The sequence below is a fragment of the Schistocerca gregaria genome, chromosome 8 (genome assembly GCF_023897955.1).
Source record: "Schistocerca gregaria isolate iqSchGreg1 chromosome 8, iqSchGreg1.2, whole genome shotgun sequence".
Taxonomy (NCBI): domain Eukaryota; kingdom Metazoa; phylum Arthropoda; class Insecta; order Orthoptera; family Acrididae; genus Schistocerca; species Schistocerca gregaria.
The window spans coordinates 496,019,774-496,038,621 of record NC_064927.1 but is presented as its reverse complement, the minus strand read 5'-3'; the positions used below and the strand labels follow the sequence as shown (position 1 = coordinate 496,038,621).

The following is an 18,848-nucleotide window of genomic DNA, read 5'->3' as shown; positions in this document are numbered from 1 at the left end:
AGCATGCTAAAGCAAAATAAATAAAAGACTTTCACGTAAACGTCATTAATTTATTCGTGTGTGTTGCATAAAAGATGACCTACAAGATTAAGAAATTCATTTCAGATTCGGAGAAGAAAAACTAGACTTGGTGGTGGCGCACATCTAATAAATATAACATATACATAACAAATCATGAAGCTACTGCTACAACTGTAAAAAAGATCCCACACTCTGCTCTCCATAGCAGAAGGCTTGGATATAGGTTAGACTTCTGTAACTCTTAGAACAACGAAGCAAGTGTATTTTGTAAATTAACGTGAGTTGAATGTCGATATTTCGGATTTTATATAAAATTTCCGATAAGTATCTCTGTACGTGCAGCATGAAACAATTACGGATTCGCTAAAAAATAGAAAAAAGTGTTTCATTTCTTGCATCTTTGAGATATTGCTATACTCCTCGGACTACAAATCCCGCAAACTTCTGCAGTCTTCTAGAAACAATGTCCTTGAAGTTTCGTCCGCCTCGCACCATGTAAAGTTTGTTAGAAGAGCATTTAAGTCTGGGCGCCGTGACGCTAGACGAACTTTTGTTGGGTAGCGCTACACAGGAGACAATTTATCAGGTGAAATTACAATGAAATGTACACCCTTAGCTGCTTACAGGCGTTGACATACGTCAACGGGGACACATGAAAATGTGTGCCCCGACCGGGACTCGAACCCGGGATCTCCTGCGTACATGGCAGACGCTCTATCCATGGACACAGAGGATAGCGCGACTGCAGGGATTTATCTCTGTTACGCCCCCCGCGAAACCCACTCACTCAACGTATTGTCCCGCACTACATTCGTAGTGCCCCCGCCCATATACTCATTACTCGCTGCACGTTGGCGATTCCCGTAAGAGTTCGGGCACTGTTTGTGCATTCTCACAGAAGAAGAAGGAGAAGAAGATGGTCAAGTGGCCGGTGAGCCTTCACTATATATATATACTAAGATGGCATGGGCATCTGCTCTTTCGGGCAAGTCCGAAAGAACAGATACCGTCTTAGTATATATATTATCAGTTGAAGTGGTGTGTAGGTTCGGCTGTCGGATGATCCTGCCCGCCCGACATCCCGATGAGGAATATACGGTGTTTGTCGGTCGGTTGGCGCGTGTGTACAGCCCTAAACTCATCCGCCGCCGCTCAGCCAGCAACGTGGGAAACCAGTTGGAGCTGCGAGCGCACACGTTGACCGTGAGGCGCGCTAGCGAAACGGCGCCGGTGGCTGGACACGGAGGTGCCGGCCGCATCCGCCGTAGCGCTGCAGTCTGCCGTGTTTGAGGCCGGCCGTGCCGTGCCGTAGATAGCGCGTGTGCGCCTGGAGGTGGCGTGGTCGCCGCTGCCGATCGTCTGTGCACTACACGCAGCGCAGCGTGCTGGCGAAATGAAGGTGAGTCTCGTACACGACATCGATAACTCTGGTTGGTAGCACTGGCTGCCAGATTCACTTTTGTTTTTCTGTTACTGCTCCAAAATAATGGGTGTGTGTTCCTGGCCACACCGCAACCGGTCACCTAACTTTATTAATCCGCACGGTTTAGCTGCGTAGGCTGGTATTACACTGTAAAATTTCATTGACAAACTCTGTTCTTCAAATATTTATTTCGCGTAGTGTAACAGGAAACTTTGTCAAATGTTGCCGTTCGTTAGATTTACTTGATGAAATCTAGCGCCTCGCCTTAGATTTGATTAAAGAAAGCGATATTCGTCTGTTAACTGCCAGGGGAGGTTTAACCTCCTTGGTTTAATCGGAGACAATCACTACGTTTACGTACGACCCTTCTTCCGAAAGACGGAAACTGGATTTCGGAAACTTTTTCGGTGTCATCTTTACATGTTAAGGTCTGAAGCCGATTTGTTAGCCCAGTTAAATACGGCGTCTGGGAAACAGCTGTTCCAGTTTTTGATTTAGTTAGGACAATCGCAATTTCTCATCACTTAAATATTAGAGATAGACAGTTTCGTACTCCTCTAATATTGATTCTCCTTCATTGCACAATGTCATCGCGTCCATAAGAGTCGAATATTTTGAAAACAAGACGAAAACTGGCAATCGAATAAGTTTCAAAAACGGTTGTGCGTTTGCATGGGAGCGAAAATAGATTGTGGAAGTGGAAAACCGGCAGCTGAAATAAACAAGGCTTAAGATCAGAGGGAAGGAGAAGGAGATTGACATAAATCCAGTTCCCACGCATATTTAACTGTTGCGAAGCATTGTCGGGTTTGCTAGTGTATTGTAAAATGAAATAAACACTATGCTTACTTGCTGTTGCTGATATGTTGTTGTTTAGCCCGTAGATCTAATATTTCCTCTCTTGTCTTCCATTTTCGTTCTCTCTCTGATTACTGTTGTTTCTGGGGAATACAAGGCTTCTGATAAGTAAAATGTACTATAGTGTCTTAATTTGGCTTTATTGCAATGCTCTTTTGCTGTAACTGCTCCGTGTAAATTTATATGCATTTTGTAATTATTTTTTCACTGGTTGTCACATCCCTGTATTTCAAATTTCCTACTTGTGTTATCTTTCCATAGTTCGTTAACAGTGGGTGTCTGTTGCTTTTGTGCCCATGTACTGTACATATGTCCCCTCCCGCCTCCCCCCTCCCAAGTGGTGCTACAAATGTATGAAATTCAGTCACACTTCTTCACCAACCCTGTGCACAGGGATTGTGGATGAACCATTGCAAACGGAGTTTCCTTGTACACTCCCCCCCCCCCCCTTTTGTGTCAACTGTGGAGAGCACCATTCAGACTGCTCACTAAACTTCACTGTCTTTGAGAGAGAGAAAATACTATAATATGACTGAACATACTGACATACTAAGAGGTCAAGTAAAAGTGAGCATCTACATTCTGCATGCATGAAAATGTCATTTGTTAAAAGTACAATAATATCGCCCTCTTTGCAGACAGTACTCTAGCCTGCTATGGTTCCTACAGTGAACCTCCAGGGCTACATAACTCTCCTTCTGTTGCTTCCCTCACCGCCCACTTTGGCAGAAATGCCCCCCCCCCCCCACCCCAGCTGGAGGTATGTCACCCTCGCTTGGCTTCTCACACCACAAAGGTATCCACCGTACACCTCCCCCCCCCCCCCCCAATGTTTCTGCCAGTGTGCAAATGGATACCAACCAGTGATAAGAGCCACAGACTACTGGTCAAAGGGCTACAAACTCATCAGTTTCTGAAACTAATTCATAGAAGCCCCCGCAGTCATCCGAACCCCCTAAAAAAAAAGAAGAAAGAATCTTCAGAGACGAAGGAAATTCCAGTAGCCCCCACGCCACTTGATCCCACTTGTTCCGCTTCTCTGGATGTGGCAGCGATCTCAGCGGGGCCTGAAGCTCCAGATCGCACCACAGTTTGTTTCACAGTCTGTGCGTGGATACTGTACCCTTTCAACCAGTGACAGCAGACGTCTCAGGAACATAACCTGCCTTCTTTAATTCATGCCCTCACAGTATACTGAGAGCATGATTCTCTGGTGGAATTGTAGTATTTTTTTATGTCACCTGGCTGAGCTATGACATTGCTTGAGCTCCTCCTCCTCTTCTTCTTTCAGCATTTCTCTTCTGAAAACTTGGTTTCCAGCAACACAGGCACCTGCCCTTCATGGCGACTGGGGATATTTTAAGAATCATGCCATTTACAATAAGTCATCAGGTGCAGTTTGCACATATGTTCTCAACTGTATATGGTAAACTTTTGCCTATTGATACAACTTTGGAGGCTGTGGCTGTTGAGGTAAGGACATTTGAGGATTGTACCATCTGTAATGTTTATCTCCTCCCCCCCCCCCCCCCCCATGGTGGAATGCCTCAGAACCTATTGTCTGCATTGGTTTCTTAACTAGTACTTCTTAACTCTTAGGCGACTTCAATGCCAATAATCATTTATGAGGCAGAACCACCATCACTGGCTGCAGTATAGGCACTGAAAACTTACTGGCAGGTCTTGACCTCTATATTTCGATTATTGGTACCTCCACTCACTCCAGTTTGCACATGAAACTGACTCAGACATTGATCTCCCTATCTGCAGCCCTGGTCTTCTCCCAGACATCCACTGGATAGTTATGTTGACCTATGTGGTAGCGACTATTTCCCAATATTCCTGTTCCTCCTCCTGCATCACTCGCCTGGGCGCCCACCTAGATGCGCTCTCCACAACGTAGACTGGGATACTTTTGCTCCATTGTCATTCTGAGCTCGCCACTAAATGGAAGCAGTGGTGAGTCTGTCCAGAATGCAAAAGCAGTCCTTCTATCAGCAGCTGACTTAGCGATCCGCCATTCTTTGGGATCGCCCCAGTCAGGAGGTGGTACCTTGGTGGACCTCGAAAATGGCAGAGGCCTTTAGAGACAACAAGCAGGTTCTCAAATGCCATAAGATCTGCCCATCGTTCGAGCACCGCACTGCCTTTAAAAAGCTCCTTGCCTGGGTCTGCCACTTAATACGACAGAAGCAAGAATGCTGAGACTGGTGCATTTCAACCATTGGCCTTTCATAGGTCTGGGTAAAAATCAGACGCCTCTATGGGCACCAGCCCTCTACAGATGTACTTGGTATTTTGTTGAATGATGGTGTTTTCACTGACCCAAATGCGGTAGCTGAACATTTTTCTGCATTGTGCTCAGGTCTCTACATCACATGACCTGCCTTTTATGTCCTTAAAAATAAAGAGTAGATGGAATTATTGCACTTATCTTTCACTACATATTATGTGGAGCCTTATAATGCACCATTCAGTGAGTGGGAATTCTTCAGTGCCCTAGCCCTTTGCCCTGATACAGCTCCAGGGCAAGACTGCATCCGCAAGCAAATGCTCAAACACCTATCAATTAACTGTCAACGTCATCTTCTTACCATCTTCAACCATAACTGAATAAAGGGTGGGTTCCCATCTCAAAGATGAGGAAGCACTACCACGAGAAGTAAGTATCCCCAAGAGATGGACAGCTACCACCCAATTAGTCTCACCAATTTGCGCTGTAAGTTGCTCGAATGCATGGTGAGCTGGCAGCTGTGTAGACTCCTTGAGTCTCGGGGCCTTGTGGCCTCATCCCAGGGCGATTTTCGCCAAGGTCATTCCATTGCTGATAATTTGGTTGACCTGGAGTCTGCCATCCCAGCACTTTGAACGACAGTAACGCTCTATTGCTGTCTTCTCCGACCTACAAATGTCTTATGCGAGTGGAGTCTCTGGGACCTGCTTCACACTTCTGTCCAAAACGTCTTGTTGCACTCTACTTCCTGGGCCCGAGTTGATGGCTACCACAGGACCACTCATATTCAAGAGAATGCGGTCCCTCAGAGCTCTGTGTTCTCTCTTTTTAGTGGCCATCAACGGTCTAGCAGTAGCTGTTATCTTCAGTGTCACCCTCCTTCTACGCCGACGATTTTTGCTTTTACTGTGGGTGTCGCTGAACGCCGATTGCAGGGCGCAGTTTGAAAGATGCAGTTATGGGCCCTCACCCATGGGTTTGTTTACGGCTGCAAAGACTGGCATCATGCACAGTCAAATTGTTCACCCACTACGAGAACTATACCGCGACGACCAATTGCTCAATGTGATGACGACTTGCCACTTTTCAAACTGGTCTTCGATGCGTGGCTGATGTTGCTTCCCCATTTCTGCCAGCGTAAGCAAAGGAGCTGGCTTCACGTTCGTACATTTCGCTGCCTCAGTAAAACGATCTGGGGTGCAGACTGCACTACCCCTCTGCAGCTGTACAAAGCCCTTTCCCTGTCCCTGTCCTGTCTCGGTTATGGGAGTCCATCATATGGTCCGGCTTCGCCCTTAGTGTTGTGGTCACTGGACCCAGTACACAAAACTAGGCCTGTGAACAGCCTACCCACAGGGCTGCAGTACCTCCATTATAGACCAGGTGCCAACAACAGCTACCCAGTTATGCTATATGGATTCACAGTTCCCCTAAGCACCCAAATTATCACTTCCTTTTTCGTAATATGTAGGTCCACCTCCCACAGCAGGGACCCCAGAACTGGGGTCACAATTGCATTTCGACTACAGTGTCTCTGCTATGAACTCCAATGATGTCAGTGCGAGCAAAATTTCCATTTACGCGGTGGCTTCTGCTGATTTCGCGTAGGAGGGAAACGTTAACAGCGGCGACCGAAACGCCTCTGCGCCGATACTCAGTCCTTATAACAGGGACCTACTAGGGGCAAGTAAAGAAAGAGAAGAAAAAGAAAGTAAAAATAAGGAAAAAGGAAGCAGCCGAAGAGCAGAAAGACAGTAAAAGAGTGGGAAAACAGGAAACCCAATCCTAGGCGAGCTTTCTTTGACAACAACGATGAAGACAAAGTGCATGTTCGAGATGTATCAAAAAGTAACAGGATTTTTTAAATTTCGGTGACTTTATATATTGGTTTTGCACATTAATCTTGTTGGTTCACGTGTTCCTGATATGCGTTTGCATTTTCAGCTGTTTCGAATATTTAATTTATTGCTCACAATGGAATTGTCATACGTCTTTTCTAGTGCTCGGCGAATTTTTGGTTTCGAGAAAGACGGATCAAAGAATTTTCATAAATTTTTTCTTGAAATATATAATAAGCACATTCGAAATGTGACTGGTTTTTGGCGGATCTGTTCTGAGTAAGCAAAGAGTTTACTGGTGGTGTAAACTTTTCAGAGAGAGCTACGAATACGTTGAAGACAACCGCCCTGGACGCCATAGCATGTCTATTACTGACGACAATTTGAAAGAAGTATGGAAAATCGCCCAGGTTGCTGAAGATGTCGACATATCGTTTTTCTCATGCGAAGCAATTTTTTCTGAAGTTTGTTCAGAAGCTGTTGAATTTCCGCTAAAAACGACTTCGCGCATCTCTCAATTGCTGAATGAAGTCGACAACGATCCAGAACTTCTTAAGTTATAACAGGTGAGGAAACAAGAGTATACGGCTATGACGTCGAAACCAAGCGCAGTCGTCCCAATGGAAACAGCCTGAAGAGCCAAGACCGAAAAAAATTGTTGTACACTAAACTTTCACTAATACGGCCCTCAATAGTCTGGCCTCTCAGTAATCCGGTACAGTTCCAGCCTCTAGTCGTTCAACCTGGAATGACGCCTACAATAATGAAATTTCGTCTGCAACTATGTTGTTAGGTAACGTTCAACATTCCCGTACATTTTGAAATTGTGGCTTTACTGACAGATCATTATAAATGTTTCTAAAAGGAAACTCGTTATGCTGGACCTCAAGCAGAAACTCGAAATTAGGTATAAACTGAACTGAGGTTCTTCGCAGGAAACCATTGTTGCTGATAAGTGTTGGACGAGCAACTATTTATGACCAAACTTCAGCAGAAGAGAGGTAATCATAAGCTCCCAGGAAAGTTACGAAACTAATAAAGAGAACATAGGAGAATATCTCAAACTGCACATTATGCTGCAATCAGAAACATGGCAGGACCTATGTAATGCTTGTAAAGCCGTTGTGTGATAAAGCATACTACCGTCGCGTAACGTCATGGAGACAACTAAAACTGTCGGACATGTTTCATAGTGAATGTCGAGTGATATTAATATGCATGTACACGCTCAAGGACTAAGTTTTCTGTACAAATTAATGTATCTTTTGATTTGATAAAGTGTTTATACTAAATTTTAGACACTCTCAACAATCCGGCACTTGTGCTAATGCGGCAGCCATATGTGCGAGGAATGGCCGGCTTAGCAGGAGTCTAGTGTATTTGAGGTTCTTCTCACTGTTTCCTTGGATTACAATGGGATAATCCATGTAAGTTGCTGCCTTATAGTCAATAATACTGCCTGGAAGATATGCGCCGCTTGCGTGAAGTAGTCCGAAGAAAGCGATCAGTATTGTGGCAAAACTATTCGTGGAAACTGCCTCACGATTACGCTCCCGCTGACACTGAGTGCCTGTTCGTGATTTTTTGGCAAAAAAAATCGTTAAAGTGCCTCAGAGACCATATTTGCAGGAAATGACCCCCTGCGACGTATTTCTATTGCTACGGCTGAAGAGAAACACGAAACGATGTCGTTTTGCCACCACTGCTGAGATAAAAGCATAATCGCTGAAGGGGCTGAACACCATAACGAAAAGTGGGTTCCAGAAGTGTTTCCAAGATAGGAAAAAGCACTGGCACAAGTGTTTTATATCTGAGGGGACTACTCTGAACGCGGCAGACTTGATGTTGGTAAATAAGTAAAGATTCTTTAGTAAAAACAAAAATTTCCATCACTTTTTCAGCAAGCTTCGTATTACGAAGAAAAATTTTCAGACTTCGGGCCAGAAGAGCAGTGGATTTAGTGGTCGTTTTGCTGCCCCTGGGCTCATGAACGTTGAACACGAGTTGAGGAGCACAGTTTGATTTCTATTTGTCAAATTCGAACAACGTTTTACAATAAACAAGCCCATGTCGAGCAAAGTGGCCTACTTAATTTGGTCCTAAGGTAATTAACCTATTCTATATTACACTTCAATGGTTACGGACTATAATCACTCATTTCTATGCATTGCCATCTATTGCCAGTTAGCTTAAAATATGGGAATACCTTAACTTGAGTACTTTGCCCGTTTATCCCCTTTGTTATAGAAGCAAGCAGTGGTTTATTCTGCCTATTGACTTCATTCATTCTACATTCTGGAATGCTTTCCTTCTTGACAGAACTGAATGAATGAATGAAGGAAGGAATGAAAGTTGCCTTGCACCAGTCTGGGAAATGGTGTCTGTATAGTGAATACGACGATGAAGCTTACTTGTGCACTGTAGACGGGTTTCCGAAGCACCGATCGCGTGACAGCTTTTTTACCTCCTCTACGAGATAGTCTGCAGCGAGCAAAGCAAGGTTTCGTGCCGCCCTTCTTGACTAACGGAATGCCTTCAGTACAGTTGTATACTAGCCGCCTAGTAACCAACGTACGTGTTTTTGGAATATTAGGGACGGAACGTGAAGGCTCCCGAACTAGAAAAACTTCGTGCGTCTGATTAGAGATAAGAGTATGGGCTACCTGAAAGTGTGGTTGTGCTACTCCTGTTTACAAGAGATGTAAATGACTTGGCGAACAATTCATTGGCTACCGTAGTCTATTGGCACGCGGTGAGATTAGGTCGTTAGAAAACTGGAACAAAACTGCGAGAAAGACTTGCAGGTGAGTAAGTGGCAACTTGACTCTCAACATGAGTAGTGTAGTGGGCGTAAATAAGCGAATCGACCCGAAATCATCCGGCTAGACGATTCTTCGCCGCAGTCACTCTCAGCCGCCACGTACCTAGGAGTATCAGCACATAGCGATATGATATGGAACGACCGCGTAAATCGAGCCACAGGGAGGACATATTAAACGGAGAAATTCGAAGGGAGTATATATAACACCACCAACGAAAGAGGCTGCCTACAAAACTCTTTCCAGACTAGTTGTTTGGTGTTGTACGGGAATGTGATATCCTTTTGATGTCGGATTAACGGGACAGACATCCAAGAGATCTTCGCCATAGCTGTGTTCATTCTGCGCGACGGCATCTACATCTACATCCATATTCTGCAAGCCACCTGACGGTGTGTGGTGGAGTGTACCTTGAGTACCTCTATCGGTTCTCCCTTCTATTTGTCTCGTATTGTTCGTGGAAAGAAAGATTGTCGTTATGCCTGTGTGTGAGCTCTAATCTCTGATTTTATCCTCACGGTCTCTTCGCGAAATATACGTAGCTGGGAGTAATATACTGCTTGACTCCTCGGTGAAGGTAAGTTCTTGAAACTTCAACAAAAGCCCGTACCGAGCTACTGAGCACCTCTCTTGCAAAGTCTTCCACTGGAGTTTAACTATTATCTCCATAACGCTTTCGCGATTACTAAATGATCCTGTAACGAAGCGCGCTGCTCTCCGTTGGATCTTATCTCTCTTCTATCTACCCTATCTGGTACGGCTCCCACACTGGTGAACAGTATTCAAGCAGTGGGCGAACAAGTGTACTGTAGAATGAGATTTTAACTCTGCAGCGGAGTGTGCGCTGATATGAAACTTCCTGGCAGAGTAAAACTGTGTGCCGGACCGAGACTCGAACTCGGGACCGTGGCCTTTCGCGGGCAAGTGCTCTACCAACTGAGCTACCCAAGCACGACTCACGCCCCGCCCTCACAGCTTTACTTCTGCCAGTACCTCGTCTCCTACCTCCCGAGTTAGAGTCTCGGTCCGGCACACAGTTCTAATCTGCGAGGAAGTTTCAAGTGTACTGTAACCTACTTCCTTTGTTTTCGGACTGCATTTCCTTAGGGTTCTTCCAATTTATGTCTGGCATCTGCTTTACCGATGATTAATTTTATATGTTCGTTCCATTTTAAATAACTCCTAATGCCTACTCCCAGATAATTTATGGAATTAACTGCTTCCAGTTGCTGACCTGCTATATTGTAGCTAAATTGTAAAATATCTTTTTTTTCTGTGTTTTCGCAGCACATTACACTTGTCTGCATTGAGATTCAATTGCCATTCCCTGCACCATGCGTCAATTCATTGCAGATCCTCCTGCACTTCAGTACAATTTTTCATTGTTACAAGCTCTAGGTATACTGCAGCGTCTCCCCCTGCGGGTTCGGGGGTTAGAATAGGCCCGCGGTATTCCTGCCTGTCGTAAGAGGCGACTAAAAGGAGTCTCAAACTTTTCGGCCTTATATGATGGTCCCCTGTTGGGTTTGACCTCCATCTCTCAAAATTTTCCGAAGAGCGAGCCGATTGGGGAAGGGCGCTTTACTTGGTGCATTGTGTCCATCTCGCGATCAGACCTTTCGCCAGCTTATACACCGTTGAACTGCAGTCCTGTCTGCTCTCCATCTCTTGGGCATGACTCTTTTTCTGCGTGCAGATAACACCTTGCACTGTGCAGTGCCTCTTTCTGCACCGACGGCGACCATGGACCACATGTTACCTAACATCCAGCACGGTAGCCAGTCCGTTGTGGTGGGGCCGCCATGTACCCTGTTGGTTGTAGCCCGCTGACAACACAGGGATCGCTCTACTGGTGCCTGCGCCGTTAACTCCCCACGTATGCCAAGGAGTAGATGCCTATCCTCCTGGGGTATCGGGACTCCCGGCAACGGCCATCCTGCCAGGTGGCTCTTGCCGTGGCGCCCTTAGGGAGGGCCCTTGGTCGGAGTAGGTGACATCACGACGGATGACCCGCAATGAAGCGTGGTACATCGTCTCTCGCTGGTGGCCAGCCGCCAGCAGTCTCCAAGCGTTCTCGGGCTCAGTTTAACGCTCAGAAGTACGATCCGAAAACGTTCCCCTCCCTGGCCACACCGTGGGAGGGACGTAAGTCTCAGGATGGCAGTAGCAGTTATTCGCCCCGCTTCTTAGTTTGTACGAGGGTAGATGGGGAGTCTTTTCTCTCCACAAAGCCTCAGTTCTTCGTCGAGCATTTAGAGGACAAGTTTGGGGAGGTGGAGGGCTTGTCAAAAATGCGCTCTGGGTCAGTCCTGATACAAACGGAATCTTCTGCCCAGTCACGACGGTTACTCGCTTGTGACAAGTTGGGGGATGTTGCCGTTACGATCACACCCCATAAGAGTTTAAATATGGTCCAGGAAGTTATTTACCATAGGGATCTTCTTTTGCAGTCTGATGAAGAGCTGCGCTCCAATTTAGAGCGACGAGGTGTACATTTCGTCCGGCGCGTTCATCAGGGTCCGAAGGAAAATCAGATTGCTACCGGTGCCTTCATCTTGGCCTTCGAAGGGAATACATTACCGGAAAAAGTCAAGGTGATGGTCTACCGATGTGACGTTAAGCCTTATATCCCTCCCCCGATGCGGTGCTTTAAGTGCTGGAAGTTCGGCCATATGTCTTCTCCCTGCACTTCCAGCCTCACATGTCGAGATTGCGGACGCCCATCACATCCCAATACTCCATGTGCCCCGCCTCCCATCTGTGTCAACTGCGGGGAGCGCCATTCACCTTGCTCGCCAGACTGCCGAATTTTCCAGAAAGAGCGTAAAATCATGGAATACAAGACCCTGGACCGACTAACCTACACTGAGGCCAAGAGGAAATACGACCGACTCCATCCTGTGAGAATGACATCTTCCTATGCTGCTGCTACAACACCTGTGCTAGCCCCGTCTGTTTCCCCAATTGTGGCCGGATCGACGAGTAGTAAAACTCCTCCTGCCCCCTCGCCAGTGGGGGGCTCTACCCACCGGGTTGCTCCTGCACCACCTACCTCAGGAGCAACACCATCCCACCCATCGGGGACGTCCGTCCCCACTTCTAAGCCGGAGAAGTGTCCAACTTCTTCGGCTTCTCACGCTCGCAAGGGGTCCCTTGGGTCCCTCCCTTCCCAGGTTTCCGCCAGCGAGAAGCCTGACGACCGACAATGGCGTAAGTGCCCGCAATCAGCTGGTCGTAGGGCTTCACGTTCCTCCTCCGTCCCGGAGACTGAATCAGTGAAGCCCTCCCAGCCGGTGCGACCCAAGGAAAGGCGTGAGAAACCCAAGAAAGCTCTCAGCCCAAGGAACTCGCGGTGGCAGCCATCTCACTGCAACCTTCCAGCTCTGCGTCTGAGGATGCGGTGGAGATTCTGGTGTCCGCTGAGGACCTCGATCTCGCCGGTCCATCAGACGCCATGGAAAGCACTATCACAGGTGCTCAATCGGAGGCAGCAGGCGACCCAGCGGCGTAATCTCCCTTCCCAGTCCCGTCAAGCCTTTATCAGCCATGGACAACACCATCCTCCAGTGGAACTGCAGCGGTTTCTTCCACCATCTAGCTGATCTCCGCCAACTTATCAGCCTTCACCCTTTCCTCCGCATTGCTCTGCAGGAAACTTGGTTTCCGGCAATGCGAACCCCCGCCATCTGTGGCTATCGGGGTTGTTATAAGAACTGGGCAGCTTATGAAAGGGTGTCTGGTCGCGTCTGCATCTATGTCCTGAACTCTCTTCACAGCGAGTCTGTACCTCTCCACACACCCTTAGAGGCTGTCGCTGTTCGGGTGTGGACGCCACAGGCTGTTACCGTCTGCAGTCTTTACCTTCCAACGGATGGTGATGTCGTGCAGCATGTCCTGGCTGCTCTGATAGGTCAATTGCCTCCATCTTTCCTGTTACTGGGCGACTTTAACGCCCATAACCATCTGTGGGGTGGGTCAGTGGCAACAGGTCGAGGCGCCATCGTCGAGCATTTATTGGCGCAGCTCGATCTCTCGATCTTAAATGAAGGTGCCTTCACACACTTCAGTGTTTCGCATGGCACATACTCCGCCATTGACCTTTCGATCTGTAGCCCTAGCCTCTTACCGTCTGTCCAATGGAGAGTGCATGACGACCTTTGTGGCAGTGACCACTTTCCGATCTTTCTGTCACTGCCACAGCGTCAGTCTTCTGGGCGCCCTAGCAGATGGGCCCTGAATAAGGCTGACTGGGACTTGTTCTCCTCCATTGCCGCTATTGAGCCTCTCTCTACCGATGCCATTGATGCAGTGGTTCAATCGGTCACCGCCGGCATCGTTACTGCCGCCGAATCTGCCATTCCCCGTTCTTCTGGGTCCCCTCGGCGGCGGACTGTGCCTTGGTGGTCGCCTGAGATCGCTGAAGCGATTAAAGCTCGCCGGTGGGCGCTCCAGCGTCACAAGCGACATCCCTCAATCGACCACCTTACCGCCTTCAAACGGCTGCGTGCGCGAGCCCGCCGCATTATCCGCCAACGCAAGCAGGAGTGCTGGGATCGGTATGTGTCCACCATTGGCCTCCATGTCACTCCATCGCAGGTCTGGGCCAATATTCGCCGCCTCTATGGCTATCGGACCCCTGTCAGTGTCCCTGCGCTCTCACTGAATGGAGCAGTTTGTACTGACTCCGACGTCATTGCAAACCGCTTGGCAGAGCACTTTGCTCTGAATTCCGCTTCTGCCAACTACTCCTTGGGCTTCCGCTCCATTAAAGAGCGGGTAGAACGTCAGAGTCTTTCTTTTCGCACCCACCATCCTGAATTGTACAATGTTCCATTCAGTGAGTGGGAATTCGCAGTGCCCTCGCCGCTTGTCCTGATACAGCTCCTGGGCCAGATAGCATCCACTCTCAGATGCTGAAACACCTTTCAGTGGACTGCCAGCGACGCCTCCTCGACCTTTACAACCGCATTTGGGTCGAGGGTGAGTTTCCGTCGCAATGGCGGGAAAGTCTTGTTGTCCCCATTCTGAAACCGGGGAAGAACCCTTTGGAGGCGGACAGCTACCGTCCCATTAGCCTCACCAACGTTCTTTGCAAGTTGCTTGAACGGATGGCGAGCCGGCGCTTGAATTGGGTACTGGAGTCTTGGGGCCTTCTGGCTCCGTCTCAGGGTGGGTTCCGTAAAGGCCGCTCCGCCGCCGCCAGTCTGGTGAGCCTGGAGTCGGCCATCCGTACTGCCTTTGCCCGCCGTCAGCATCTGGTTGCTGTCTTTTTCGACATGCGGAAGGCGTATGATAAGACATGGCGTCATCACATCCTTTCTACGGGTCATGGATGGGGTCTTCGGGGCCCTCTGCCGATCTATATCCGCAATTTTCTGTCGTATCGTACCTTCCGCGTGCACGTCGCGGCCTCATATAGTTCCTACCAAGTCCAGGAGAACGGTGTGCCACAATGTTCTGTTCTCAGTGTGTGTCTGTTTTTAATAGCTATTAACGGGCTCGCTGCGGCCGTGGGAAATATTGTCCCCGCTTCCCTGTATGCTGACGACTTTTGCCTTTACTACAGCTCTATTGGCATTGCAGCTGCTGAACGTCAGCTACAGGGCAGGGCGCAATCCGCAAGGCGCAGTCTTGGGCTGTAGCGCATGGTTTTCAGTTTTCGGCAGCCAAGACCTGCGTTATGCATTTCTGCCGGCGACGCACTGTTCACCCGGAGCCGCGGCTTTATCTTGACGGCGAGCTTCTTAAAGTGGTGGAGTCACATAGGTTTTTGGGGGTGGTTTTCGATGCCCGGTTGACTTGGCTGCCTCATATTCGGCAGCTTAAACAGGCGTGTTGGCGGCATCTAAATGCTATGCGATGCCTGAGCCACACCAGGTGGGGCGCCGACCGATCTACTCTCATACGGCTTTACCAGGCGTTAATCCAGTCCCGTCTGGACTACGGGAGTCTGGCTTATGGCTCAGCATCCCCATCTGCGTTGCGGGTGCTGGACCCAATCCTCCACAGCGGGATACGCCTTGCCACTGGTGCCTTCCGGACCAGCCCTGTGGACAGCATACTTGTGGAGGCACGTGTCCCTCCACTGCGGTTACGACGCCAACAATTACTGGCTGCTTATGCTGCCCATGTTTTTAGCTTGCCCGGGCATCCAAATTATCGTGTCCTCTTCCCGCAGTCAGTCGTTCATCTGCCAGAACGTCGGCCCCGGTTGGGTTGTCCGATCGCCGTACGTGTGAAACAGCTTCTTTCCTGGCTTGGGTGTTTCCCTGTTCCACCTCCTTTCCGGGCCCCTCTGCGTACACCCCCGTGGTGTGTGCCTCGCCCTTGCCTCCGGCTCGACTTGGCACATGGCCCGAAGGACTCAGTCCCTCCGGAGGCCTTCCGACGCCGCTTTTATTCCATCCTGGCCACGTATCAGGGCTCTGGCGTTGTATACACCGACGGTTCGATGGTTGCTGGTCTCGTCGGTTATGCACTAACTCTAGGGGACCATTCTGAACCACGTTCGTTGCCGGCTGGCTGCAGTGTTTACACTGCTGAGCTGGTCGCCATCCGCTCCTGCTCAGGTGAGTCCTTCGTTATGTGTAGCGATTCCCTGAGCGGTTTACGAGCTCTCGACCAGTGTTTCCCTCGTTCTCGTCTGGTGATGGCTATCCAGGAGCCCCTGCATACTCTCGCCCGTAGCGGCAGGTCTGTGGTCTTTGTTTGGACCCCAGGCCATGTCGGTATACCCGGCAATGAAACTGTTGACCGCCTGGCGAAAGAGGCCACCAGTGCGCCATCTCTGGAGATTGGCCTCCTGGCGGCTGACTTGCGGGCAGTCTTACGCCGCAAAGTTCTCTCGTTTTGGGATGCTGAATGGCGCGGTCTGACCACCCCTGACAAACTCCGGGCCGTCAAGGACACGACGGCTGTGTGGCGGTCATCCATGCGAGCAGGGACTCAGTCGTCCTTCGTCGGCTCCGCATTGGCCACACCCGACTCACGCACAGTTATTTACTGTGTCGTGAGGATCCCCCTCTTTGTCGTTGTGGGGCGTCCTTGACGGTGGTCCACATTCTGTCGGAGTGCGCCCTTTTAACCGTGCTCAGGCAATGCCTGACACGCTCTCTGCTCTTTTATCAGATGACTCTGCCATGGTGGACTTGGTTTTGTGTTTTATTCGGGCAGGGGTTTTTTATCCTTTAATCTGAGTCTTTTTTTTTTTAAGTGTTGATTCTGGCTTTTAGCCTCTGATTTTAAACTGAGTTTTTAAAGTGTTCTTGGTGGTTGGCTTTTCCTCTTTTTCTCTACGGTCGGCCAACCATCGTCACACTGTGTGTTTTAATTTGTTTTGTCTGGTCTCTGTCAGAGTATTTCATGTCCTGTTTAGTCTGCTGTCTTTCCTGTTGTTCGTTTTTTATTCTCTTCGGGTGGTTTTAGATTTTATGGAACAAGGGACCGATGACCATTGTAGTCTGGTCCCTTTAATCCCACAAACCAACCTATACAGCAGCGTCATCAGTAAAAAGCCTCTGTGAACTTCGGATGTTATCCACAAGGTCATATACATATATTGTGAATAGCAACGGTCCTACGACACTTCCCTGCGGCACCCCTGAAATCACTGTTACTTCGGAAGACTTCTCTCCATTGAGAATTACATGCTGCGTTCTGTTATCTAGGAACTCTTCAGTCCAATTACACAATGTGACTGATAGACCATATGCTCTTACTTACACAGAGATAGTCAACTCGAGTGGTAGACGCTACAAAGTTCTTTTGGTCGGTTGGTCAGGGTGTAAAAGGACCAAACTACCGCTTCATCAGTCGGTTTTTCCTCATGGAAACAAGTCTCAAGGGAAAACAATTCCCAAAAGGAGTTGGGCAGGATAAAAAGGCGTAAAACTAACGGAGAACCATACCGAAAGAGAAAACGAAAGAAGCGAACCAAAAGAGGAAACTTAAACGAAAAGGAAAAGTAGATGAAGGTATTTTTGTGCATTGTGGAGAGCATTGGTCTCAAATCAAAGAGCTCACTTTCAAGTAAGACGAAAAAAAGCACACTGTCCGCTACGTACTTCTCTGGTAGTGAGGGGAAAATCAGATCAGATCTGCGTACTATGGGAAGGTAGCAAGACTAATTCTTCCAATGTAGCGCCAGCGAGTGGAACAGAAGATAAGGATAGAAAGCTCCTGGTGCCCTACCCGCCACCACATTCCGTATTGTGGACTGCGAACGACAGAATTTGACGGTTATTAAATGTAGTGCCAGCGCGCAGCTGAAGACTCTGGGACGGCATCGAGGCGACCCAGCTTTCTTGTCTCCTATGCAGGCGGGTAGTGTTAGCGAATTACAGGTATAAGGTGGGGGGAGGGGGTCAGGTGTCTCTACCTAGTCTTCGAAATGCTTTCAAGAGCTGCAGAAGTAAAGCACAGCTGAATCTGCCGTCCGAATGAGGAACAAGGCAAATTACTACTACAGTTGCGAAAGGTAGTGACAAGTTTCCTTTGGAGGCAAGTGTCTTGTTCGCCGACTGATAGGTATAATACAAGCTGACAATCTGAGGAGTGAAGCGGCTAACCCACATACTGGTCAGCCTGATAACGTATCAGAGTGGAACTTTCTCCAAAAACCCGCTCTTATCTGCAGTTGCAGCAGAGGCCAACTGTGATCATAATGACAAAATGGCTTTCAGCACAGTACGAACTAGATGACGTTTCGTCGTCGTTGTTTGGTATGCACTATTTTAAAAATATCAAGTCGATACGTCGATACATTGACGGAAAAAATATGGACTTACCAAGGAAAAAATCGGCTGCACATTGTAAATACAGTGCCAGTTTGAGATGTGTATTTAAGTACTGATTTATTATTAGATATTATGTACATCAGCAAGCTAGCAGCCAACTTATCCCCCTGAGAGCAAGAGTGGAAAGGGAAACGATGCACGTTCACTCTTGGCGATAACCACATTTCTAACAGTGGTAGCTACTTGTAAGTGCCACAACGGTGTCACATGGGTCCGTAGTTCGGTTTCGTGACATATCTGATTTATGTGGAAAAACTACCTGTCGACTTCCCTGTTTCTCATTTCTGCAAACGGCAGCGACCTAGCAGTTGTAGTGTAAAATAGCGTGTTGCAGTTTCTGTTGGTAGCGCCAAGTCAGTATTTCCCCTCACGCGTATCCGCCCACCATAAAGATCAGTCTTGTCATTTAGATTTTTGATCATCAGTTTGAGCAACTGTTTTTGAAGAATGGCGATTTGAAGAAATAACACATTAGTTTTTTTAACGCAACTGGTGTTCTATTTCTTCACATGTGATGTCTTGTTGTTCCATCCCCCCCACCCCTCCTCGTGGCAGTGTAATCAGATTCTTCTTTGTCCCCTATATTCTTGCTTCACACAATCAGAGAGAAAGAATGGATGTGATGAAAGCTGAAAAAGTAGTAAGACTCCTTCACACAGTGAAAGTAAAATTATGTTCTAAAACAACTTCAAATGAACAGCTTCAAATATTTATCGAAAATTGCGAAAAAAATGGAAAATAAAGATATCGGCACTCGATATTGCCATTTAGATATCGGTTATCGATATATCGTGAAAAGTTATTACCGAAAAGTATTGGCATATTTGGGAAATACATCGATATATCGATATTGTAAACCGC

The 18,848-nt window shown here is 48.0% G+C and overlaps 1 protein-coding gene across 1 annotated transcript in view; it reads left to right on the top strand.

Annotated features, from left to right (window-relative positions):
- The first annotated feature begins 1,179 nt into the window (after positions 1-1,179).
- LOC126284452 (UDP-glucosyltransferase 2-like) overlaps positions 1,180-18,848 on the top strand; it is a 126,365-nt gene continuing 108,696 nt past the window's right edge. Inside the window, exon 1 of the mRNA XM_049983372.1 lies at positions 1,180-1,420. Within this exon, the coding sequence (XP_049839329.1) occupies positions 1,415-1,420 (6 nt within the window). The 5' untranslated portion in view covers positions 1,180-1,414. The remainder of the gene's footprint in view (positions 1,421-18,848) is intronic.